Source organism: Hyla sarda, chromosome 1 (genome assembly GCF_029499605.1).
Source record: "Hyla sarda isolate aHylSar1 chromosome 1, aHylSar1.hap1, whole genome shotgun sequence".
Taxonomy (NCBI): domain Eukaryota; kingdom Metazoa; phylum Chordata; class Amphibia; order Anura; family Hylidae; genus Hyla; species Hyla sarda.
Window position 1 is genome coordinate 349,106,108 of NC_079189.1, and position 27,594 is coordinate 349,133,701.

General features: G+C 41.9%; 1 protein-coding gene across 1 annotated transcript in view; it reads left to right on the top strand.

The window, feature by feature from the left end:
* The window catches only part of FREM1 (FRAS1 related extracellular matrix 1), a 264,848-nt gene that overhangs the window by 129,344 nt on the left and 107,910 nt on the right, over positions 1-27,594 (top strand). Inside the window, exons 16-21 of the mRNA XM_056521167.1 lie at positions 3,388-3,481; positions 5,600-5,852; positions 10,638-10,835; positions 20,115-20,300; positions 21,169-21,365; positions 26,199-26,421. Of these exons, the coding sequence (XP_056377142.1) occupies positions 3,388-3,481; positions 5,600-5,852; positions 10,638-10,835; positions 20,115-20,300; positions 21,169-21,365; positions 26,199-26,421 (1,151 nt within the window). The remainder of the gene's footprint in view (positions 1-3,387; positions 3,482-5,599; positions 5,853-10,637; positions 10,836-20,114; positions 20,301-21,168; positions 21,366-26,198; positions 26,422-27,594) is intronic.

Sequence of the window (27,594 nt, forward strand, 5' to 3'; positions counted from 1 at the left end):
TGATAGATAGTCTTGGGTGATGCTGGAGCTTCATGATTCTTTTTCTTATACGAAGAATTTTCTCTTCTGGCAGAAATATCTTCATTTGCTGAAGGTCTATCAGAAGTCCCAGAAACTGCATACGGGGGGAGGGATTTAACCTGGACTTTTGATGGTTCACCAAAAACCCCACCTTCTGAAGCATAGAGAGGCAAAGTTGAAGATGCATCCTTAAGGTATCTGCATTGTTGGCGATGATCAGCCAATCGTCCAGGTAGGGCACAATCTTTATTTCCTGGAGGCGCAGTGCTGCTACCAAGACAATGACCAGCTTGGTAAATATCCTGGGTGCGGGGGACAACCCAAATGGAAGTGCCCTGAACTGGAAATGAAGGAGTTGATCTTTCCCTTGGACTGCAACCCTCAGATACCTCCTGTCCTCCTTTTTTATGGGCACATGGAGGTATGCGTCCTTCAGGTCCAGGCAGACCATGACATCTCCAGGACTTGCAATGCTGTATAGCGACCGAATATTGTCCATTTTGAACTTGATCTTCTTCAAGTACTTGTTGAGGTACCTCAAATCTATGATCAAGCGCCAATTCTGATCCGGCTTTGGTACTGGGAATACATGTGAATACACTCCCTGAAATTCCTGGCCGCTGGGAACCGGCTCTAACGCTCCCTTTTGTAGAAATTCTGATAGGAGTGTCCGGACTCTGAAATCTTTGTCCAGATTGAGTAGAAACCGGTCTCTCGGTTGGTGCACAAACTCCAGAGCATAACCCTGTTGAATGATCTTCAGTACCCAGGGGTCGGAGGTTACAGACTGCCACTCTGGAAGAAACTTCAGCAGTCTCGCGCCCACTGGGCCACTGTGTCTGGCGTCAGAACTCGGGTTTTGGATTGGCCGGCCCAGACTGCTTCTTCTTTCTGTCCTGGTACCTTGGCTGAAACTTTCTATCCCTTTGCTGAAAGAGGCGTCTGCGGATGCCTCCTCTATATTTCTGAGTACGAAAGGGCTTGAATGGTTTGCGAAAGGATTGAAGAACATCCAACTCTTTATCCTTTTTCTTCTGCTTCAGCACCTTATCCAGCCCCTTGCCGATAAGCTTCCCAGGTTCAAAGGGCAAATTACAGAAATGACCTTTGGATGAAGCATCTCCTGCCCAGGGCTTGAGCCATATAGCCCGTCGAGCAGAGTTTGCTACCGCCATGCTTTTGGCCGCAATCTTAAGTACATCTATGGAAAAGTCGCATAAATAGTCAGCCGCTGACTTCAGGGCGGATACCTGATGGGATAGATCACGTCTAGACACTCCAGCATCTATATCCTGGGACAGGTTGCTGAGCCACAGTCTAAGTGCTCTGGAGACTGGTACTGATGAAAGAGCCGCCTTGCTGAGTGAAGCAAAATTCAGGTGTGACCTTTTTAGAAAGGTATCAGCCTTTTTATCCAGGGGGTCTCTCAGCAATGTCGATTCATCTGCCGGAAAAAAAGATTTTTTAGATAATCCAGCCACCGCTGGGTCCACGGTTGCAGGCTGATCCCATGGCTCAGAGGCAGATGGATCCAGCCTATACACCATGCGGAAGCGAGAGCCAAGATCTAATCTCTTGTCTGGCTTTTCCCATTCCTTCTCCATGATATTTTTAAGGACTTGGTGTCCCGGAAGCACTCTAGACTTTTTCTTTGGAAAATAGAACAATGCTTCCTTATCTTGTCTGGAGCGCTCATTCTTCCCTGATTCTATGCAGCGCTTGACCTTTTTGATCAGCCCATCAGCTGTCTCCTTTTTAAAAAGGTAGAAATCCTCAGAAATCCTCTCAGTCTCAGATGATGAGGAAGAAAACGAGGCGCTCGAGGAAGAACTCCGCTTCTTATGGTGCTTCCTCTTCTTCTTCTTGGTAGAAGGCCCTGCGGAAGAGGAATCAGAGGACGAGGAGTCTGGACTGGAAACTGCGGCTGCTCTCCTCCCTCTCTTCCTAGCACGGTCAGAACAAGATCTGCTCACAGAGGAATCACTCTGTTTTCTTGACCGTTTCTTTAACCTCTTTCCGCCTTCTTTTTTATCAGAGAATTCTTCTCTGAACCATGAAAAAAAGGTTTTTGCTTCTGCTGCTAGATCCGCCTCTGGCGGTGCACAATTCTTGCAGATGTTAGATGGCCAATCCTCAATTAGCGTCTGAAGACAGCTTATACATCTTTTAGTTTCTGCTGAGGCTGCAACCTCTTTACTCTTTGCGCAATTGTCACAATCTTCATAGGGACACTCATCTGGCAGGGGCTGCTCACAGCTGACACATAGCCTGTGCTTAGACTTGGCTTTTTTCTTCCCAGCGCTTGCTTCTGAAGACATCTGGAATATAGTATAGAACTTATGTAGTGCTTTATACAGTTAACAGCCCTAAGGTTGCTCAGGGCAACCATAGGCATAGCTTACCTTATTAGACCCAGAACCCGGCTGCCCAGCTCAGAGAGACCGGTGCCGCCGAGTTCCCGGTCTAATAAGGCTTCCCGCCGGCCCCCCGCAGTGCCGGCATCCTCCGTGACGTCAGATGCGCGCGCCCTTCCAGTACACAAACAGCTGGAGGACGCGCGCGCTGGACCATGCGCTCACAGCGCAGACACCAGAGGCAAGGAGGAAGGGAGCGCAGACGCGCTGTAAGGCAGTAAGAGTGAGCCGGCACCCGAACTTCCTGCCAGTGCCACAGCCAACATCTTTCCAGAGACCCCGCACCGGACATGGTAAGTACACCAGGCCCCCGTAGACCGCCCCTTGTATCCAGCCGGACAACGCACGGCTCTGCCACAGGTCACAGCCCGTCATTTCCAGAGGGGGTGGGGGGTGCTACAATGCCGAGATCTCGCACGGCTAGTATTTTTACAGACCGATGCCCCGCAACGGTACTCATCTCCTCTAGTATAATACTTACAGACCGATGCCCCGCAACGGTACTCATCTTCTCTAGTATAATACTTACAGACCGATGCCCCGCAACGGTACTTATCTCCTACATGCCCCAAAGGCATCTGCCAGAGTCCCCGCAATGGCTTGGACCGCAGCAGCCAGGACCCCGCAAGGCTGACTGGGATGGACGGATGGATGGACGATCCTACACTGACGAGGACTGAAAAAAACACAGTGAGGTTTTGGTAAGAGGGGCCTTTATGGGGGTCTGGCCCGCCCCTTGTCTAATTAATGATTAATTAATTAGTATTCTAGGGGACGGTCCTGACATGAGAGCGGGATCTGATATATCCCCTTCTGTGCTGCCGTAGGGACGATGAGGAAAATGTTGTTTATTTATTTATTTTTTTATTCCTGCCCAACCACTGTTACAGAGAATAAGGGTTAATGTACCAAAACTAGATTTAATTATGTACTATTATTTCAATTACTCAAGGTACCTGCATGATGGTTCAGAGACACTACTGGATGAAATAGGATGCATAGCTACAGATGGGATAAATTCTGCAGAGTTTCTTCTAAAAATACAGGTATGTGGCAATATATTAAGAAAGTGTTATTTGTGATCTGTAAAAGGACAGATAGACAAGCTCAATTAACCTCAACCTATATTTGCACTCCAAGCCTTAAAGGGGTACTCCGGTGAAAACCTTTTTTCTTTTAAATCAACTGGTGGCAGAAAGTTAAACGTATTTGTAAATTACTTCTATTAAAAAATCTTAATCCTTCCTGTACTTATTAGCTGCTGAATACTACAGAGGAAATTCTTTTCTATTTGGAATGCTCTCTGATGACATCACGACCACAGTTCTCTCTGCTGATGTTATTATAATAATAATAACACCTTATTTATTGTTGTACTTAGTGGGATTTGAACCCAAGTCCCCAGCACTGCAAGGCAGCAGTGCTAACCACTGAGCCACCCTGCCCTTAGCATACATCTGCTGTACATCTGCTATGCATGGTTGCTAAAATGGACAGAGATATCAGCAGAGAGCATTGTGTTCGTGATGTCATCAGTGTTCCAAAAAGAAAGGAATTTCCTCTGTAGCATTCAGCAGCTAATAAGTACTGGAAGGATTAAGATTTTTTAATAGAAGTAATTTACAAATATGTTTAACTTTCTGCCACCGGTTGATTTAAAAGAAAAAAGGTTTTCAGCGGAGTACCCCTTTAATGACCAAGCTCCATTTTTCAAATCTGAGACGTGAAACTTCAAAGGATCTGCACCGCTGGCGTGGCTTGATAAATTTCCCCCAGTGTGCATCATATAAGTGGTAAATTTTGGTTGATACATTCAACGTTTTTTGTGAAAAACTGAAAAATTTGAAAGTTTGAGAAATGGTCACATGAATTAGTTATGTATTTGCATCTACAATATGTCTACTTTCTGTTGCCATTATTTGTTAAATACCTTTTTACTTTTTTAGGACATTAGAAGATTTATATTCTTTTGCAGATTTTCAATTTGTATCCACTTTAGCAGGTTTTTCCCTAATTCTGATGTATTTAGAAATATCCCATAAGTGCCCCTTGTGCACTACTTCTTTTAAACACAGGCTTCACACAAAAAAGGAGCACCTAGTGGATTTTGGGGCCTCCTTTTAGTAAGGATTTTTGTTGGCATCATTTCAAGATTCAGAGACCTTAGGCTAGATTCCGACTACGGAACCTCCGTCCGGAAATAAGCAGGCTAGAGATTCCAAAAGTGCCCTGCACCGACCACACGGTCATTGCTGGACTCCATAGACCACAATGTATTCTGCAAAAACAATGAGTAGGATTGGCAGTGGAAATTTAGCCCCACCGCTGAAATTCCATAGTGTGCACTGTGCAGTGGAATCCCACTGACAGCAAAGGGACTCTGCTGCATCAGAATTTCTAGTGTAATTTCACAGCCTCAGGGTGCCAAAATATTTTTGAGAGACAAGTTTACATTTTCATTGGCACCATTTTGGGGTACATATGACACTTTGATTGTATGTTTTTTTTTTTTTTGGTAGTAAAAAAAAAATCTATTCTGCTATTTTTTCTTTTTAATGTTGTTTATCATTCTGTTTAAATGACATGATAACTTAACTTTGCTGGTTGTTACAATTATGGTAATACCAAATTTATATGTTTTTAGTTTTTTTTACAGTTTTTCATTGATAGAGCTGTGTGAGGGCTTGTTTTCGTGGGATGATGTTTTTGTTGTACCATTTTGGGGTACATGTGATATTTTGATCACTTTTTATTTCCATTTTAGAGAGACAGGGATAATAAAAAACAGTAATTTTCTTAATTGAATGAGTGTTCAGCTGACAGTTATTAAGGTTTACAGACTCCTAAAATTAGTAATTATCATAACAATATTAATAATCAAAGTTATTTGTATAGTGGCAACATATTCCACAGCACTTTATAATGCTAAGGATACATGCATTGAAAAAAATCTGTAAATTGAACTACTTTGAGTAAATTTGTTAGAAAGAAAAATTTAAAAAAACAAAACAAACAAAAAAACATTATGTATCTATACTTAAACTGATTCTCCAAATGCTACTTATAATACACCCACAGTGAGGCAATTGTGGTTTTACAAATACCAACATTCGGTAAAAGGCTTTCTACATCAGTTGTCTACATTCATTGATTATTATTTTTAGGTTTTACCAGTAAATGATGAGCCACCAAGAATGAAGGACGACCTATTACCAACAATAAACTGTCCAGAGGGGGATGGAGTGGTGATTTCAATTGATTATATCTATGCCGTTGATGCAGATAGTGATGATATGAAGCTGATGTTTATGATTGCACGGCAGCCTCGCTGGGGTATTGTTCAGAAGAATGGAGTCACCATTGACCGGTTCTCTCAAAGAGATGTTATTGAAGGATCTGTGATCTACAGGCATACGGGTATGAACTCCGAACTAAAGACCAGTATCTTAAAATCGTTTTGATATTTTAATTTAGAGTTACTAGAAAGTAAACAAGGCTCCAAATGTAATATACTATATAAAATGGTTCCAAATTACAATGCTAATAGAATAAAATTTTGCTGGGGTTTTCAAACCTTTAAAGCAGTATTCTGGGATTTTTTTTTTATTTGACTATGCTACAGGGGCTGTAAAGTTAGTACAATTCTTTTGTGATTTTTGGCCCAATATTTATTTCTAACAGCATAAAAAATTACTCAGGTCTCGGGATTTCCCAGGTAGCAGTGCGTCAAGATGAATGGAGCGACTGCTGGGTGGGAGAGAGATCATTTTTCAACAGCTGTAGGCACCCTGGTTAGAGAACACCGGTCTTTTGAATTGAGCTAATTTGTGTTTCAATGGGTGGGGTGGCTGAAGTGTGGGAGGGAGGAAAGTGACCCCACACTTTCAAACTATGGAACTATGGGACTTGTAGGTTAAAGGGGTACTCCGGTGGTAAACTTTTTTTTTTTCAATCAACTGGTGCCGGAAAGTTAAACAGATTTGTAAATTACTTCTATTAAAAAATCTTAATTCTACCAGTACTTATTAGCTTCTGAATACCACAGAGATAATTATTTTCTTTTTGGAACACAGTGCTCTCTGCTAACATCATGACCACAGTGCTCTCTGCTGACATCTCTGTCCATTTTAGGAACTGTCCAGAGCAGCATATGTTTTCTATGTAGATTTTCTTCTACTCTGGACAGTTCTTAAAATGAACAGAGGTGTCAGCAGAGAGCACTGTGTTCATGATGTCAGCAGAGAGCTCTGTGCTCATGATGTCAGCAGAGAGCTCTGTGTTCCAAAAAGAAAATAATTTCCTCTGTATTATTCAGCAGCTAATAAGTACTAGAAGTAATTTACAAATCTGTTTAACCAGTTGATAAAAAAAAAAAAAGCTTTCCACTGGAATACCCTTTAAGAACGAATGCCATCAGGAAATACCCAGTTCACAGAAAGATAGCCACAGCGTTATGTTAACCCCTTAAGGACCAATCCCATTTTGGCCTTAAGGACCAGAGCATTTTTTGCACATCTGACCACTGTCACATTAATAACTCTGGAATGCTTTTAGTTATCATTCTGATTCCGAGATTGTTTTTCGTGACATATTCTACTTTAACATAGTAGTAAATTTTTGTGGTAACTTGCATCCTTTCTTGGTGAAAAATCCCAAAATTTGATGAAAAATTTGAAAATTTTGCATTTTTTTTAACTTTGAAGCTTTCTGCTTGTAAGGAAAATGTATATTACGAATACATTTTTTTTGATTCACATATACAACATGTCTACTTTATGTTTGCATCATAAAATTGACATGCTTTTACTTTTGGAAGATACCAGAGGGCTTCAAAGTTCAGCAGCAATTTTCCAATTTTTCACAAAATTTTCAAACTCAATATTTTTCAGGGACCAGTTCAGGTTTGAAGTGGATTTGAAGGGTCTTCATATTAGAAATACCCCATAAATGACCCCATTATAAAAACTACACCCACAAAGTATTGAAAATGACATTCAGTCAGTGTTTTAACCCTTTAGGTGTTTCACAGGAATAGCAGCAAAGTGAAGGAGAAAATTCAAAATCTTCATTTTTTACACTCACATGTTCTTGTAGACCCAAATTTTGAATTTTTGCAAGTGGTAAATGGAGAAAATTTATACTTGTATTTGTAACCCAATTTCTCTAGAGTAAGCACATACCTCATATGTATATGTTAATTGTTCGGCAGGCGCAGTAGAGGGCTCAGAAGGGAAGGAGCGACAAGGGGATTTTGGAGAGTACGTTTTTCTGAAATGGTTTTTGGGGGGCATGTTACCTTTAGGAAGCCCTTATGGTGCCAGAACAGCAAAAAAAAAAAAAAAAACACATGGCATACCATTTTGGAAACTAGACCCCTCTGGGAATGTAACATGGGATAAAGTGAACCTTAATACCCCACAGGTGTTTCATGACTTTTGCAAATGTAAAAAAAAAAAAAATTTTTACCTACAATGCTTGTTTTCCCAAAAATGTTACATTTTTAAAAAGGGTAATAGCAGAAAATACCCACCAAAATTTGAAGCCCAATTTCTCCCGATTCAGAAAACACCCCATATGGGGGTGAAAAGTGCTCTGCTGGCGCACTACAGGTCTCTGAAGAGGAGTAGTCACATTTGGCTTTTTGTAAGCATATTTTGCTCTGGGGGCATGCCGCATTTAGGAAGCCCCTATGGTGCCAGAACAGCAAAAAAAAAAAAACACATGGCATACCATTTTGGAAACTAGACCCCTCGGGGAACGTTACAAGGAGTTAAGTGAACCTTTATACCCCACAGGTGTTTCACGACTTTTGTATATGTAAAAAAAAAAAATTTTTTTTTACCTAAAATGCTTGTTTTCCCAAAAATTTTACATTTAAAAAAAGGGTAAAAGCAGAAAATAGCCCCCAAAATTTGTAACACAATTTCTCCCGAGTACGGCGAAACCCCATATGTGGCCCTAAACTGTTGCCTTGAAATACGACAGGGCTCCAAAGTGGGAGAGCGCCATGCGCATTTGAGGCCTAAATTAGGGACTTGCATAGGGGTGGACATAGGGGTATTCTACGCCAGTGATTCCCAAACAGGGTGCCTCCAGCTGTTGTAAAACTCCCAGCATGCCTGGACAGTCAACGGCTATCTGGCAATACTGGGAGTAGTTGTTTTGCAACAGCTGGAGGCTCCATTTTGGAAACAGGGCGTACCAGACGTTTTTCATTTTTCTTGGGGAGGGGAGGGGGCTGTCCAGGGGTATGTGTATATGTAGTGCTTTTTACATTTTATTTTATTGTGTGTAGTGTAGTGTAGTGTACAAACTTGCAGCCGGATACTTACTGTAAACCTCTGCCCATGTGAGTGTACCCTGTACATTCACATTGGGGGGGGGGGGGGGGGGGGGGGGAACATCCAGCTGTTGCAAAACTACAACTCCCAGCATGCACTGACAGCCTGTACATGCTGAGAGTTTTAGTTTTGCAACAGCTGTAGGCACACTGGTTATGTATCACTGAGTTTGTGACCTAACTCAGTGTTTCACAACCAGTGTGCCTCCAGCTGTTGCAAAACTACAACTCCCAGCATGTACGGTGCATGGTGTACGGTGACTGCTGAGAGTTGTAGTTTGCAACAGCTGGAGGCACACCGGTCGTGAAACACTGAGTTAGGTAAAAAAAAACTCTGATTTTCACAACCATTGTGCCTTCAGCTGTTGCAAAACTACAACTCTCAGCAGTCACCGACAGCCAACGGGCATGCTGGGAGTTGTAGTTATGCAACCAGCAGATGCACCACTACAACTCCCAGCATGCACTTTAGCTGTTTGTGCAAGCTGGGAGTTGTAGTTATACAACAGCTGAAGGTACACTTTTCCATAGAAAAAATTTGCCTCCAGCTGTTGCAAAACTATAAGTCCCAGCATGCCCATAAGGGAATGCTGGGAGTTGTGATTGTCTGCCTCCTGCTGTTGCATAACTACAGCTCCCATCATGCCCTTTTTGCATGCTGGTAGCTGTTGCTAAGCAACAGCAGGAGGCTGTCACTCAGCTCCAAGCCGCCGCTTCAGGTCAGTCCCGCCGCCGCCGCTGCCGCTCCTGGGGCCCCGATCCCAACATTGATCTTCTTCCCGCACCCGCTTACGTCCTCCGGAAGAGGGGCAGAGCGGGTTGCGGGAGTGACACCCGCAGCAGGTGCCCTGATTGGTCGGCCGGTAAACCGGCCGACGAATCAGGGCGATCGTGAGGTGGCACCAGTGCCACCTCACCCCTGCTGGCTATGGCTGTTCAGGACTGTCAGAGACGGCCCCGATCAGCCAGTAATTCTGGGTCACCGGGTCACTGGAGACCCGATTGACCCGGAATCGCTGCAGATCGCTGGGCTGAATTGTCCAGCGATCTGCGGCTATCGCCAACATGGGGGGACATAATGACCCCCCTGGGTGATATGCCGGGATGCTTGCTGAACGATTTCAGCAGGCATCCGGCCCCGGTCCCCAACCGGATAGCGGTGGGGGCCGGAATTCCCACGGGCGTATGGATACGCCCTCGGTCCTTAAGGACTCGGAATGCAGGGCGTATCCATATGCCCTGTGTCCTGAAGAGGTTAATCTCATAATATAGTCATTTACCCCAAGACAAGCATGGATGCTTCATAAGCATGTCCATTAATGTCTGGCAGATATGTATTAAAATCAACTTATGGTGGATAACCCTTCTAATCATTGCTCCCCGCTGCCAGGTAAGTAGTCCTGAAGGCAAAGCCGCAAAGCTCCTCCCAGACACTCATACTTGATTAACACACTGAGTCCCAAGCTTTGAATGAAGTACCCGACACAGTCTGTCAATAGGTACAGGGGAGGGTATATGGGGCTTAGTGGAACTGATAGGTTCCCTTTAACTCCTTCCCTGATATGTTAAAATTTACAGTAGTAAACACGTCCAGTCTATATCTAAACTACTTATAGTAAGTATTTATATTTTTAAAATGATTGTATCATGTATAATATGATGGGAAAATGTAAAGTGACTTATAAATATGAAATAAATATATTCTAATTTTGCAATAGTAGGAATCAAGCCAATGAAGGCAATATATCTGAATGGTTGAATGATTGAATGAATGAATGAATGAATGAATGATTAAATGAATGAATAAATAAAATTCAGGTTTTTAGATTTAACATAGATTTAAACAATGTTTCATCCTTCAGGTGGAGAAATTGGATTGAAGCCTTGCTATGACATTATAACCCTTGTTATTTCGGATGCAGACCTGGATGAGGATGTAAACAAATGCTGCTTTAATGGACCACATAACCCACAAGTGCCCAATCATGACACTTTTCCTGTGTATGACCTGAATATCACTGTTTTTCCAGTGGATAACCAATCACCATCAATTACAATAGGTAAGTCATCTTCAGTATTCATTGGCTCAGATTTTCTTAAAACTGTGTAAATGAAAATGTATCACAGTGGCCCAGGCTGATAAATAAGTATGTTGCATTCTTAGCCTGTCTAATCATCCAGTCTGAGTTTAGACTATTTATTGGCTTAGACTTTGTCAGGATTTTGTGCCAGAAGTTTACCACATTTTTGGCACATGGTGTTGCATCTTAAGCCACGCCCCTTTTACCAAAGCCTTTTCCCCTTTTACTGAGGCCACATCGTTTATCGGTAACATTGAAAAGGCGCCTACAAAGTGTCTAAAACTCAAAGTTAATGTAGTAAAAATTCATGAAAGACAGTTTTTGTTGTCAAATGCAAAATAATTATTTTGCATTTGCAAATTTGCAATAGTACATCTGGCCCATTGAGTTGCATATTGCTAGGATATACCATTAGTGGCGGTCTGGACCTCCCCAGTTCTTCCAATGAAGAGGGCACATTCACTGGTTTTTAGTGCACAGCAACATTACTTTTTACTGTCTATCTATAGTCAGGAGAACTGAGGTGATGTTATCTATTGTTTCCAGAATCAGCAGGGGTCTCAGTGGTTGGAAGCCTATAGATATGCCAAGATGGGAGTGACATATCTCTGTAATTAAGCAGTTAAACTTCAATATGAAAAGCAATATTATAGTACAGCTTTAACTCATTCCAGGAGTAATACACAATTACAAGCAAAATTAATTTGCAGAATTTTTTTTATTTCAATTTATAGTATTTAGTTGGTGAACTGTAAAAATGGAGTTCAAATATACACATATTTTTAGGAGTTTACTGTCAGTTGAAGGAAAAAACCTACTTCTGTGTACCGTGTTAGCCAGTGGATAGCTTTAGAAACTACGTAGGTCTTATTAACCAAAAGAGACCGAGTAGTCTCAAAAGTTTATATTTCATCATTATCTTTTTCAGTTAGCTATTGAAAGTCATCAGTTACTGAGAACTTTTAAAGGGGTACTCCGCCCCTAGACATCTCATCTCATCGCCGGTACCACGGCGTTCTGAACAGGGAAGCTTGGGGCTTCCATGTTCCTGACGTCAGGTCACACTCCCTCCATTCATGTCTATATGAGGGGGCCTGATGGATGTGTACTAGGGGTGGAGTACCCCTTTAATTTTTTATTCTACCAGTTGAAGGAAAATTTTGATTGGAATTTACAGGGTTGACAGTTTTTATTAACCCCTAACGACAGTGGACTTAAATGTACGTAATGGTGCCGTGGTACTTAACGCACCATGACGTACATTTACCCTCCGTGATGACCGATGTCATGCACGACTGGTCCTGGCTGCTATCAGCAGTCAGGGAGCTGCCAGTAATGATTGTGCTGATGTCTGCCATTAACCCTTCAGATGCCATGATCAATAAGGCCATGATTAAATTGGATAATCGGATCCCCCGCAGTGCTGCATCGGGGATCCAATCATCCAGCATGGCGGCCGGAGGTCCCCTCACTGGGGTCTTCTGCTCTGGTCTAAGATCGAGCAGACTACAGCAGAAGATGACCAATAACACTGATCAGTGCTATTCCCTATGCCTAGCACTGAACAGTATTAGCAATCAACCTATTGCTATAAATAGTCCCCTATGGGATCATAAAAAGTATTAAAAAAAAGTTTAAAAATAAAAAAAAACATTAAAAAAATTTGAAAAATCCCCTCCCCCCAATAAAAATGTAAATCGTTCCTTTTTCCCATTTTACCCCCAAAAAGCGTAAATTTTTTTTAATAAACATATTTCATGTTGCCACGTGCGTAAATGTCTGAACTATCAAAATATAATGTTAATTACACCGTATGGTGAAGTGCTTAAACGTAAAAAAATATATGTATCAAAAATTGCTGCTTTTTAAAAATTAATTTTATTAAAAAAAATGTTTATAAAAAGTGATTAAAAGGTTAAATATAAGCAAAAGTGGTACCAATAAAAACTACAGATCACGGTGCAAAAAATAAGCCCTCATACCGCCCCGTATACGGAAAATGAAAAAGTTATAGGTGGTCAAAATAGGGCAATTTTACACATACTAATTTTGTTAAAATAGTTTGAGATTTTTTTTAAAGCGGTGCAATAATAGAATAAACAAGTCCTCATATGGGTCTGTGAATGGAATTATAAAAGTGTTATGATTTTTAGAAGGTAAGGAGGAAAAAAAGACAATTGACAAAAATGAAATTGTCCTGGTCCTTAAAGGGGTACTCCACTGGAAAACATTTTGTTTTTTAATTAACTGGTGCCAGAAAGTTAAACAGTTTTGTAAATTACTTCTATTAAAATATCTTAATCCATCCAGTAGTTATCAGCTGCTGTTATGATCCACAGGAAGTTATTTTCATTTTGAATTTCCTTTCTGCCTGACCACAGTGCTCTCTGCTGACACCTCTGTCCATATTAGGAACTGTCCAGAGTAGGAGCAAATCTCCATAGCAAACCTATCCTTCTCTGGACAGTTCCTAAAATGGACAGAGGTGTCAGCAGAGAGCACTGTGATCAGACTGAATGGAAATTCAAAAAGTATAGAACTTCCAGTGGATCACAACAGCAGCTGATAAGTACTGGAATTATTAAGTTTTTTTAATAAAAGTAATTTACAAATCTGTTTAACTTTCTGGCACCAGTTGATTAAAAAAAAATGTATTCCAATGGAGTACCCCTTTAAGGTCAAAATGCTCCTGGTCCTTAAGGGCTAAATATCACCTGCTGCACTCCTCTGCATAGGTCACAGTGCAGGTGTACAACCCCCCCCCCCCCCCCACCCACTACCCCCCACATGTCTATGTCAATGGGGCTTGCTGTAAAGCATATCACCTCATGCTATTAAAAACAGCTCCGACAAAATGTCTTCCCTCATAATAAAGTACTAAATATGAAATAAACAATGTATGAAAATGCACTTGGCCACAGAGCGAGGGCCCAGACCTGAGGGGGGCCCATCTACCACAACATTTGCCGCTTCACAAGGTTAGGGGGCATGCAACCCGGATATTTACAGACATCCAGCTTGCATGCTTCCTGATCTTCTAACAGCTAATGCAGAAAGATAGGGAGAACATGTTCCTAGGAGGGAGATAGGACAGAGGGAGGGGGGCATCATCATTATCTTACTTGAGTGCAGGAACTTCTCCCCTTCACAATCTATGTAGGTGAGTGCTTAAATGGGCACTGTCAGCTTCAAAAACTTTTTATGGCAAAATATTAACCTTTCTAATGTACTTCATAAGAAAATGTTATTTCCTTTTTATAGAAATCATGGCTTTGTCCAAGCAGAAGCACAAGCATGGCCAAAGTCCAGTAAGTGAGGGTGGGCTAGCACCTCTCCTGTCTGATAGTACTCCTCTGTGCTCTCTCCTGTCTGATAGTACTCCTCTGTGCTCTCTCCTGTCTGATAGTACTCCTCTGTGCTCTCTCCTGTCTGATAGTACTCCTCTGTGCTCTCTCCTGTCTGATAGTACTCCTCTGTGCTCTCCTGTCTGATAGTACTCCTCTGTGCTCTCTCCTGTCTGATAGTACTCCTCTGTGCTCTCTCCTGTCTGATAGTACTCCTCTGTGCTCTCTCCTGTCTGATAGTACTCCTCTGTGCTCTCCTGTCTGATAGTACTCCTCTGTGCTCTCTCATATCTGCTAGGACTCCTCTGTGCTCTCTCCTGTCTGATAGGACCCTCTGTGCTCTCTCCTGTCTGATAGCACTCCTCTGTGCTCTCTTCTGTCTGATAGGACCCTCTGTGCTCTCACCTGTCTGATAGCACTCCACTGTGCTCTCTCCTGTCTGATAGTACTCCTCTGTGCTCTCTCCTGTCTGATAGCACTCCTCTGTGCTCTCACCTGTCTGATAGGACTCCTCTGTGCTCTCACCTGTCTGATAGTACTCTTCTGTGCTCTCTCCTGTCTGATAGTACTCCTCTGTGCTCTCTCCTGTCTGATAGTACTCCTCTGTGCTCTCTTCTGTCTGATAGTACTCCTATGTGCTCTCTCCTGTCTGATAGTACTCCTATGTGCTCTCTCCTGTCTGATAGCTCTCCTCTGTGCTCTCTCCTATCTGATAGTACACTGCTGTGCTTTCTCCTGTCTGATAGTATACTGCTGTGCTCTCTCCTGTCTGATAGTACTCCTCTGTACAGGATAGGAGAGAGCACAGAGGAATTCTAGTCCACCCTCACTTACTGGACTTAATCCATGCCTGTGCTTAAGCTTGCACAAAACCATTCTTTTATAGGCCATGATTTCTATAAAATGGAAATAAAATTTTCTTATGAAGTATATTAGAAAGATTAATGTTTTTCCAAGATGCCCAACATATAAAAAGTTTTTGTATCTGACAGTGTCCATTTAAGGACCTGAGTCACATGGCTGGCAGGTCCTTAACCTCACTGTACAGTGGAAGAAGACAGAGAGGAGTAAGGTATGTGTGTGTATCTGTCTGTGTTCACTATTTTGCAGTTACACTATGTCTTATCGCCCTGTCACCTCCAGAGCTGTAGCCACTATTTTGCTTTTTTATCATGTCTTATCTTCCTGTTGCATCTGCTGTTTTATACTGCAGTCAGCTCCAGAGCTGCATCAGCCTTCTGGAGGTGATAGGAGTGGGATTGCTGTAATCACAGGCTGGAGGGGAGTGCCATCTTGCATTTCACAGTTCTGTAATTTACATGCAAGTGTAAGTCATACTGCACTGTACAGGGGTACCGCACCGATGTACATTTACAGCCTGTATTCACTGCTGTGCTGCCTACAGTTACAGCCTGTACTCACTGCTGTGCTGCCAATACTTACTGAGGGGGAGGAGTCAGCACAGCCAAACTTCAGGCACTACATAAAGCCTGCCTCTCTAGTGCCCGACGCCTGGCTGCACTGACTCCACCTTCCCCATTAGTCTACATCAGTGAGGCAGCTGTGCCAGCATTGTGACTCCCTTCTGGCTGTCAACTACGAGAGTGGTGAATCAATGTCAGTAGGAATGTGGTGGCCGACACCACATTCCTATCACTGTAAGATCTCAGCATGTACAGGCTGCCTATCAGTGACCAGAGTGTGATGGAAGCAACCACAGTACTATCACCCCCAGCAGACTGTACAGGAGTAAAAATACATTTTATTGTATATGGGTGGGGCATCTATAAAGGGTGAGCACACGGAGGCCCCCATGAACTTCTATTGCCCGGAGGCCCCCCTGAGGTGTCAGTCCACCCCTGCTTTGTGATACTTTCACTGGAAATAGGCATAGTCAATATTTTGTTAGACACGTAAAGAAATTAACTTGTGAATGTGTCTCTTCTTTACGCTAACCTAACTTTCTTCACATCTGATGATGACATGGAAAGAGTTAGATGATTTTGAGTTTAAAACGTACCTGTCAGATCTTAAAAAGAAACAAAACTGTTACAGTCATGGCTGTAAATGTTGACACCCCTGAAATTTTTCAAGAAAATTAAGTATTTCTCACAGAAAAGGATTGCAGTAACACATTTTGCTATACACAGGTTTATTCCCTTTGTGTGTAATAGAACTAAACCAAAAAAGGGAGAAAAAAAGCAAATTGGACATAATGTCACACCAAACTCCAAAAATGGGCTGGACAAAATTAATGGCACCATTTGAAATGTGGAAAAAATAAGATTGTTTCAATTATGTAATGCTCCTTTAAACTCACCTGGGGCATGTAACAGGTGTGGGCAATATAAAAATCACGCCTGAAAGCAGATGAAAAGGAGAGAAGTTCACTTAGTCATTGCATTGTGTGTCTGTGTGTGCCACACTAAGCATGGACAACAGAAAGAGGAGAAGAGAACCTGAGAACCAAAACTGTGGAAAATATCAACAATCTCAAGGTTACAAGTCCATCCAGGGATCTAGATCTGCTTTTGTCAACAGTGCACAACATTATCAAGAAGTATGCAACCCATGGCACTGTAGCTAATCTCCCTGGACGTGGATGGAAGAGAAAAAATTATGAAAGGTGTCAACGCAGTATAGTCCGGATGGTTAATAAGCAGCCCCAAACAAGTTCCAAAGATATTCAAGCTGCCCTGCAGTCTCAGGGAGCATCAGTGTCAGCGCAAACTATTTGTCGACATTTAAATGAAATGAAACGCTATGGCAGGATACCCAGGAGGACCCCACTGCTGACATAAAGACATCAAAAACAAGACTTCATTTTGCCAAAATGAACTCCAGTAAACCAAAATCGTTCTTGGAAAACGTCATGTGGACAGATGAGACCAAGATAGAGCTTTTTGGTAAAGCACATTGTAATGTCCCAGTACAGGACATGGTCCTGTACTACCCTTAGGCCCTGTCAGGTTGAGACCCTCAGTGACCTGGGGGCTCCCCTGCATGGTCTCCCCCTGTTGTTTTCAGAATGTTGTGTATACTATTTTAATGTATAGACAGGATCCTAATGTATAGATGGTGGAGCAGAGGATGTGTGAGAGGTTGCCTCAAGGACCAGTAAGTCTGTCACACGTTATGTTATGCAGTCACATGATTTGTTGTCACATGTTCTTCCAGATAGCACCGGCTTAACTTCTGACCTGCAGCTTGACCAGTGGGCCTTAGTCCAGCCCCCCCCCACTATATAAAGGGGCGGCTATTACAATTTCTTTCAGATCAGATTCCATCTGCTACTGAGCACAGCATTCTACCAGAGATCTCAGTGCTAGTGATCAGCTACCTGGAAGGCCACAAAGCTATGGTCATTACAGTAAGTCTATGGCTGCTATCACTACAAGTAGTCAAGTCCTGCATATAATGAAGCCTCAAGATAATTGTCTCAAGTCTATTACAAGTATAATTGGTCCCAGCAAGCTGCGAGGTCTTCTGAGTTCCTGGCCACCTCTCTGGGAATCTGGCCTAGCTGTGAAGATAATACCATCTGTCTTAAACTCAGTAAAGCCTCCGTTAAACCATAACTGGTTGTGGACTCTCCTTTCCTTAACTAGCCATTTGGTTCCGGTACCAAAAACCCCTCTGGCATCAGAAACACTAGGGGTTAATAACATCTTGCCCCACCACCTACACCGCTACACCCGTGGTCCCGCCATACACCGGTGGTCCACCACAACTTCATTCTACTGTTTACCGAAAATGGAATGAGGCCTACAAAGAAAAGAACACAGCACCTACAGTGAAATAAGGTGGAGGTTCAATGATGTTTTGGGGTTGTTTTGCTGCCTCTGGCACTGGGTGCCTTGAATGTGTGCAAGACATCATGAAATCTGAGGATTACCAACAGAATTTGGCTCGCACTGTACAGCCCAGTGTCAGAAAGCTGGGTTTGCATCCGAGATCTTGAGTCTTTCAGCAGGACAATGACCCCAAACATACATCATAAAGCACCCAGAAATGGATGGCAACAAAGCGCTGGAGAGTTCTGAAGTGGCCAGCAATGAGTCCAGATCTAAATCCCATTGAACACCTGTGGAGAGATCTTAAAATTGCTGTTGGGAAAAGACACCCTTCCAACAAGAGAGACCTGGATCAGTTTGCAAAGGAACAGTGGCCCAACATTCCGGCTGAGAGGTGCAGAAGCGTATTGATGGTTATAGGAAGTGACTGATTTCAGTTATTTTTTCCAAAGTGTGTGCAACCAAATATTAAGTTAAGGGTGCCAATAATTTTGTCCAGCCCATTTTTGGAGTTTGGTGTGACATTATGTCCAATTTGCTTTTTTCCCTCCCTTTTTTGGTTTAGTTCCAATACACACAAAGGGAATAAACATGTGTATAGCAAAACATGTGTTACTGCAATCCTTTTCTGTGAGAAATACTTCATTGTCTTGAAAAATTTCAGTGGTGCAAACATTTATGGCCATGACTGTATATGTTACTCAGCAGATCATCCTGATCATGTACATGTAATTTTTATGTCTCTATTAGGTTAAGTCTCCACTTGTTTTTTTTCTGGCAGTTTTTGGAAAACTGCCACTGCAGTTTTTGGGCCAAAGCCAGAAGTGTATTCTAAAGGAATAGGACATATAAAGGAAGGACTTTTACTTCTCCTCCCTTATGGCACAAAAAACTGCAGTGGCAGTATTCCCAAAACTGCCAGAAAAAAAACCAAGGGGAAACTTAGCCTTACCCATATTTCACTACAAAATAGCAAATTAACACTGCTCACTGTCTTTTTCATTTTCTCAGAGAGAGGGGGTGCATCCCTGCATTGTGCATGACTCACCTTTCTCCCTCACTCTGCTTACTCACTGCTCTATGACTGAGTCTGGCAGCCCTGCTCTGTAACCCTTTCCTCTTCAGTTTTATGCTGCACACACAGACACACACAATGGGGGAGATTTATCAAAACCTGTCCAGAGGAGAAGTTGCTGAGTTGCCCATAGCAACCAATCAGATCACTTTTTATTTTATTTTACAGAGGCCTTTTCAAAATTGAAAGAAGCGATTTGATTGGTTGCTATAGGCAACTCAGCAACTTTTCCTCTGGACAGGTTTTGATAAATCTCCCCCCAATGACTATTGGAGATTGCCTGCACTCTACCAAAAATAATATGGTGAGTGTATATCTTACATCTTCCTAAATTCATGCAAAGGTTTAGTACTAAAAGTACAGCGTTTTTTGTTGCTATGTCATTCATGTATGCCATCCTTAGGCAATCCTTCAATGCTAGTAGTTTTAGAATAGTTGGAGGTACAGTGTTTGGACAACTCTTTTTTTTTACAGCGGTGTTGCCTTCAGCTGTGTGCCTACAGCTTTTTCAAAACTACAACTCCCAGCATGCCCAGACATCCTTTTACTATCCAGGCATGCTTGGAGTTGTAGTTTCGCAACAGCTGGAGGCACGTGATTTGTAAAACTCTGTGTTACAGCAGTGTTGCGGCAGGCTGTGTTCCTCTTGCAGCCTTTTCCATCAGCCATCTCATGTCCATGACTCATGGACACACTCATGATACTGTGGGACTCATCAGTGTCCCAGGGGGCATGGGGACCCCTAGTGGTTGAATTTTCATAGGCAGTTTTCTTTAATAATTTTTTTTCAAAGATGTATACTAGTAAAACTATTGTTTTGCCAAAATGTACACAATATAAAAAGCTTTTTATATCTGACAGTGCCCTTTTAACTTGACTCACAGCTGAGTTTTTCTTTACCATAACTGTACTTTAACTGATGCGGACTAATACTGCAGTGCGTTTGGACAAAGAATCTTGACTTTCCTAGCACAACTATGTTTCAAAAGCAACTGTTTAACTAAAATGATTGCCTGTAATAATTTTCATTTCAATTTTTGCACAGATGACATATTTACTGTGGATGAAGGCAAATCATGTACAATTACTGCACGCCACTTAGATGCCAGTGACCCAGACACAGACAACAATGCTCTGCAGTTTGTACTGGTCTCTCCTCCTCAATATGGCTACATAGAGAATATTCTCCCATCTCCGGGGTTTGAGAAAAGTAACATTGGAATAAGTATTGGTGAGTAAACATGGGAAAGGTAATTTAATTAGAAATCATGTAGCACAGTGGTCTCAAATTCTAGCCCTCCAGATGTTGCAAAACTTCAACTGCCAATGCCAACAGCTGTCGGGGCATGCTGGGAGTTGAAGTTTTGCAACATCTGGAGGGCCACAGTTTGAGACCACTGATGGAGCAGGACAGGGAACCTTCCAATTCCTATTGTTGAATTATTTTAGCCACTTAATACTTAACCAGCTAGCCCCAACAGCTAAAGTACAAGGAGGCTACCCATCCCTGCTCTTGACTGATAAGGAGTATTCACTAAACAAATAAAAGTCGACTTTTAATAGGCATCGTTTCTTCTTAAATGATCGTCGTGATTTTACATATCTTATTGTTCCCAGAATAGACTTTACACAGCATGTGGCATTATTTTAGAAAGCTACAATGGAATTTTGTTATCTTTCCAGAAATGCTGTCACCTTCTTTAAACATGGCACATTATGCAAAATATCTGTCAAAACTGAAATGTTGGAAGCTAGATTTCTCCTATGCTGTGATGGCAAAAGTATGTATACACAGCAGATGGTATTAAAAAGCAAGAACAGAAATAGCCTGCAGTCTAGCTTATAGAAGTTGAGGTGCAGGGGAGATAACTGACTTGCCTGTGGTCATGCGTGGATGTAGCCTATCTCTATTGCATTTCTAATGTTTGCTTCCCAAGGGCTTTTATCTATTTACAGCCATGTAACCACTTGACAGCAAAACAATATGCAGTCAACAAAACAACAATTTTCTGTAATATGGTGACTACAATTTAGTCCAGAATCTCTTCATGTCTAGGTTATGTAATACATTACGACTAACTTTTTCTTATTTCACCTAGATTCGTTTACACCGAAGGACATCATATCCCAAAATATAAATTATGTGCAGTCCAGGCATCAGCGGATGGAACCGACTGCAGATCAGTTTACATTATATGTCACTGACGGAAAACAGCGCTCCCATGAGAAACCATTTTATATTGTAATCCACCCAACAAATGATGAAGTTCCAGAATTTATGGCAAGAAATATTACAGTAAGGAATGTTGGCAGTTCTTATCTAATAGACATATTCTGATGTGTCAGATGTTATCAGAATGATAATGTCAATCCAGTTGCCTACCGGCATTAAAGAGAATTCCTTTTGGCTAATCTGTGACAAAAGGCGGATGCCGTCAGTTCTTTTCCTTCCTCATAATTAATGTCTACGTTATAAAAATTATTACATTCTAAACGAACTGGTGAAAATGATGGTTATCATACAGTGATCCCTCAACTTACAATGGCCTCAACATACAATAGTTTCAGCATACAATGGTCTTTTCTGGACCATTGTAACTTGAAACCAGACAATGCTAAAGACAGTCCAGATCTGGGAAACGTGTCAATGGCTGGAAGAACTGACCAATTAGAACTGGTAAAAACCCTGTATTCCTGAACTGTATGCACTGGATTCCTGTCTGGTAGCACCCCCTACAGTACAGGGAGATATTACATGTTCTTTACTCCCTACCTGTGCCAGTGTTAGCTGCCCTTCTGGACACCTGGTGAGGGTGGCTCTATTTGACTTTTTGGGACAGTGTATACTGTACAGGACCCTGAAGAAGCTCCTGTCCTCTACATAGACAGTGATTACAGCTCCCAGCAGATCTTTCTTACTTTTATATGTAAGGACTTGCTTTATCTATATTAGTTATCTACTTAGTTTTCTTTAATCGCCACTTTTTCCTATTTTTGGATGACATTTTGGGGGCTTCAGAACTAATTACAAGGTTTCCATAGAGTTATGGTCTCAACATACAATGATTTCAACATACAATGGTCGTCCTAGAACCAATTCATATTGTAACTTGAGGGACCACTGTATTTCCTTACTTAGTATGACACCACCTGAATTATAAAGTATATAGCACTTTCCTCACGTTCACCTGAACTGAGCACTGGTGGACACATGCTCACCCATAACCAGGTCTCTGCATAGTGAGCCTCTGTTCACTGCAGAATAGCCAATAGACAGAAATAGCTTTCTGCCATGCTTCTGGAAAGTATTGAGGACTTATGTTCTGGTAGTATAGCTGAGAAAGCTCTTCTACAAGTAAGACATTTCACTTTTTAACATGACTGGAAAAATATCTTTTTTTTTTTTACATATCGTGTGTACGGACAACCACTTTCTCATAGACTTACACAGAACACAATAATGTAAAAAATACCGACGCATTATATAGAATAAAAAGCACTGTGTGAGCATAGCCTTTGCCATTCCAAGACATTACAATTGACATTTTTCTGTATAGCTTTTGCTTTATCTTTGACGGCTGAAGAATAGTGGGTCATTTTCCTCCGTGCTTCCTAATGAATGATATTGCTGGACTAATTTACCTTTACAAACCTTCCAGAGCTTGTTGTAGAGAACTGAAGTATACAACCAGTATAATGCTGCCACTGACATGCATTACGGTCAGAATGGTGTATTTTGGTGTTATAACGGTACTGTTTAGGGACTTGAAAATATTATTGTATCCTTTACCTGCTGGTAATTTTTAATATTTCATGTAGTCATATACAGTATTTCTTCTGCCAGAAAACTAAGTCAATGATCCAGATTTATCAATCTGCTTGGGACTCAAAATGTCTGTTTTTTCCCATAGCAACCAATCACAGCTCAGCTTCTATTTTCCCAGACGATATTACAATACAATTCTGAGCTGTGATTGGTTGTTATCGACAAATCAAACAGTTTTAGTTTCAGGCAGATTGATACATTTGGGCCAGAATTTACATAGGTGATCTTCATTAGACTTATTTTGTGACATTCTAGAGCTGGTTAATGCACAAAATTTTTTTTGTTATCACGTTTTTAATCATGTTTCTTATCGGGAAGAACATATGGTTTTATCACATACTCCTATCCCGACCTCCTATCCCGTCCTCCTATCTCGACCTCCTATCCCATCCCCCTATCCAGTCCATCTATCCTGGCCTCCTATCTCGACCTCCTATCCCGTCCTCCTATCCCCTCTTCCTATTTCGACCTCCGAACCTGTCCTCCTATTTCGACTTCCGATCCCGTCCTCCTATCTTGACCTCCTATCCTGTCCTCCTATTTCGACCTCCTATACGGCCTCCTATCTAGACCTCCTATCCCAACCTCCTATCCCGACCCGTAATATGTGTACCAGGTATTGAAATATCTCCAGCCGTACAGAAGTTATGTGAGAACATACATTTCCCATTGATTTGCATAGGACTTTAAACAAAAACCCCGACCCTCACAAATGGGGGTAGTTAAGAGTTAAGTTAACTATCCTATATTTTAAGTGGACATATAAGTAACATGTGACCAAGTATTATTGAAATATCTCCAGCCGTTTGGAAGTTATACAGTAACATATATTTCCCATAGACTCGTATGGGACTTTAAACATAAACCCCGCCCCTGGCAAATGGGGGTGAGTAAGGGTTAAATTACCTACCCTATGTTTGTTGTTGACATATAAGTAACATGTGTGCCAACTTTCATGTTAATATCTTTAGCCGTTTGGACGTGATGCTGGAGCATACACACATACATACATACACACATACATACATACATTCATAAATACATACACACGTTGAGTTTTATATATATAGATCGCTGCGGTTTTGCAATGTTGTTATTGGCAGCATGGTTTTAACAGGCGATACACATTTTGTAATCTTTCACCTGTGTGTTGTCAATTACTGCATTAGAAAACCCCTGCAAATGCGTTTTTTACGATGGTAGAAATGCATGTGGTTTTGCAAAAGAAATATGTGTTTTGCAGTCATAAGCAGATTCCTTTTTCCTGACCTTTAAAAGGTGATGAATCTGCTTTAAATCATAACACACTGTAGGATGAATGCATTGTTTCCGCAGACAGGAAATTCTGATTTCCTGGGTTCTTTTACAAGCAAGAAAAAAGTTAGCACATTCTTAGGTCTATTCAGGTAGAAGACAGACATGGTGCACATCTACAATCTTGCACAATGATCCATATGCTTCTCAGCATAATTTCAAAAACCAACAGGTTGTTAGTATATAAGTTTTTTTCAAAAAGTACAAAGCCCACTCGCCAGGTCAAGGCCACCTGTTTAGAGTGGGTCCCTAACGTCCCTAGCATAAAATGGCGTAGCAATGGGCGGCGACCACCACCGCCGCGACACCAGTGTCCACAGGGGGGGGGGGGGGGGGGGAACGACCCACTGGCAGAGCGGCCCCAATGCCACTCAAACCAGTCCATGGGTTGCACCTCCCCACAGACACGGCACCACGGCAGCAAGGGACGCCGCACAGCACCACACCAGTGTGAACAGGATGCTACAGCTCACTTACCATACCATAGAGTGGGTCGTTCCCCCCCCGTGGCCACTGGTACCGCGGCGGTGGTGGTCGCCGCCCCCGGTGCTATGCCATTTTATGCTAGGGACCCACTCTAAAAAGGTGGCCTTGACTTGGAGAGTGGGCTTGTACTTTTTGATCAAAAATGTATACTAACTACCTGTTAGTTTTTGATATTATGCTGAGAAGCAATTAGATCATTATACAGGATTGTAGATGTGCGACCATGCCTGTTTTTTCTACCTGAATTCACATTGTGTTTTCTATCCCCCCTTTTTTTTGTTTGAACATGTGTCTACACTCTTCCCCATCCCCTAAGCCCAACCCTATATAAGTAGTAGTTAGCTACACAAGGGCCATTTCTTTCCTAGCAGCCTCTCAGTCTGACTGGGAGAGCATGGTAAGTGTGTTGTAACATCTTGTTCACACTGGTGTGCTGTGTGGCATCCGTTGCTGCCGTGGCGCCGTGTCTGTGGGGGGGGGGGTGCGGCCAGTAGACTGGTTTGAGTGGCATTGGGGCCGCTCTGCCAGTGGGTCGTTCCCCCCCCGTGGGCACTGGTGCCACGGTGGTGGTGGTCGCCGCCCGGTGCTATGCCATTTTATGCTAGGGACCCACTCTAAAAATGTTGGCCTTGACGTGGCGAGTGGGCTTGTACTTTTTGATCAAAAATGTATACTAACTACCTGTTAGTTTTTGATATTATGCTGAGAAGCAATCAGATCATTATACAAGATTGTGGATGTGCGCCATGTCTGTTTTTTCTACCTGAATTCACATTCTTAGGTCTAGATTACAGTTAATTGAATTGTCCTAAAACCCTTTATTTCTATTTTGAAAACATTTAAGTTACATTTTTATTATTTATTGAGTTTTATTGTGCCAGGGCAAACATACTGGTTTGCGCTGCTAATGTAGGTATTGGGGCTGGGTTTGCAGGTGTTATGCATACGGCATGTCTACAGTGAGTGAGTGGCACATGTACAGATGTACAGCATGAGCCTTTTTTTGTAATGTAATACAAAAATATGCACATTACCTAAATGCATAGAAACAGCTGATGTTGTGCTTAGAAGTAGATGACTATATCTCCAGTACAGGTGTCAGCATTTGGCTACGGTATAAGTTACTGTAACCACATAGCAGTCTGATATCCTATCATGTATGGTATGTCTGTGTTAAACTATTAAATAAGATGTTAATGATGGAATCACATGCCCCAATAAAACTGAATAATTGGTAGTATGTTGCTGCAGACATGCAATAAAAGTTGCATTGGAATATTATGAACAGTATAACTGTAGTATAACAGTAGTAAAAAATTGTTTTGTGGAGTGGTCCAGCGCAGGTAGGTGAAGAACGGAGTCACTTTATTGTAGGATCAACTGTGGTACATAAATGACATGGACAAAGGTGACACGTTTCAGCCCTGTAAGCGGGCCTTAGTCATTGTTTTGTGGTCTGTATGAGGTTAATTCTAAGTCTATTTCCTTCTTTCTACACTTTAGGTGGAGGAAGGCCAAATGAGAGAACTTAATCCTTCAGTAATTAATGTGTCAGACATGGATGTCCCCCAGAATTACTTATCATTTATTGTTACAGTAAATCCTCATCATGGATTAATTATTGAAGAAAGTTATGGAATAGAGCAAATGAAGCAAATGCTTAAAAAACACAAAAACAACACTGTTCCATTCGTACATGACTTCACAATGGAGCACCTCAGAAATGGTATATAGTAATAACTATGTAAGATAAAAAAAAATTGCAGATAAGAATTATGTGCATGGTAATTATGAAACTTGTTTGATATACATATTTTAACTTCAACAATTGCAATTGGGTTAGTGTATGATCCCTCCAAACACATGAATGAGTTCTGAATGGATAGAGGAGGAGTAAGCCACCGCCAGACTTCTCTGCCTAAGGTTTATCTCTCTTAAAACAAAAGGTTTGAGAAGCCTAATGGGAATCTGTGAGCTCTAGATCATGCTCGCTCAGAGCTCGTGTCAACGAATTTGTGCTGAGCCACAGGATGCATGCCCCCCCCCCCAGCCTTGATTGATGGACAAACAGTGGTCATTTTCCGGCACTGAGTCATGCACATCAAGCAGTCAGGTCAGGGAGAGGAGGGGGGAGGGGATGCAGGCATGCATTCTGCAGGTCAAACAGCTTCCTTGAGCATAATCTGGAGCTGACAGATATTATTTAAATCCAACATACTCAGTTATTTTATCCCCAGACATAATCTCTTTATACATTTGACAGACAGCCTGTCCTTACAAAATGGGTTGGTTCGGTTGAATTTTTTCTAATGTGTATGGGGACCTTTGTCTATTTTAATGTCCAAGTAGGGTCCTTGATATGTGTTAAGATTCATTGGAATCCAAAGTTTCCAAGGTTTAGTACAAAGTATAGATGAATGTAAGTCTGGGACATCCTGTTCAAATACAATTACTTTTTAATTTGTATCTCTTTAAAGAGAATCTGACAGCTAGTTCACCCACACTAAACCCAGTGGGCAATAGTGTGGGTGAAGATCTATAAAATGAGGGGTCACTTACTTAAATCTGTTATTTAGTGGCAGAGTTAAGCTCGTAAAAAGCTTTATTCCTAATGCGCCCCAGTGCACATTGGAGGCGGGGAGCCGGCTGGCCAAGCTCCCCTGTCTGCTTCAGGTTCTGTCGTCGGCCCCGACCCCTTCATTATTATGCTAATGAAGACTTCGGTTGAGCGCTCTGCTTTCTGTCCAAGATCACATACCGTATTTATCAGGGTATACCACGCACCAGCCTATAACACGCACCCTCATTTTACCAAGAATATTTGGGTAAAAAAAGCTTTTTACCCAAATATCATTGGTAAAGTGAGGGTGCGTGTGTGTGCGTCTGTATACCCCGATAC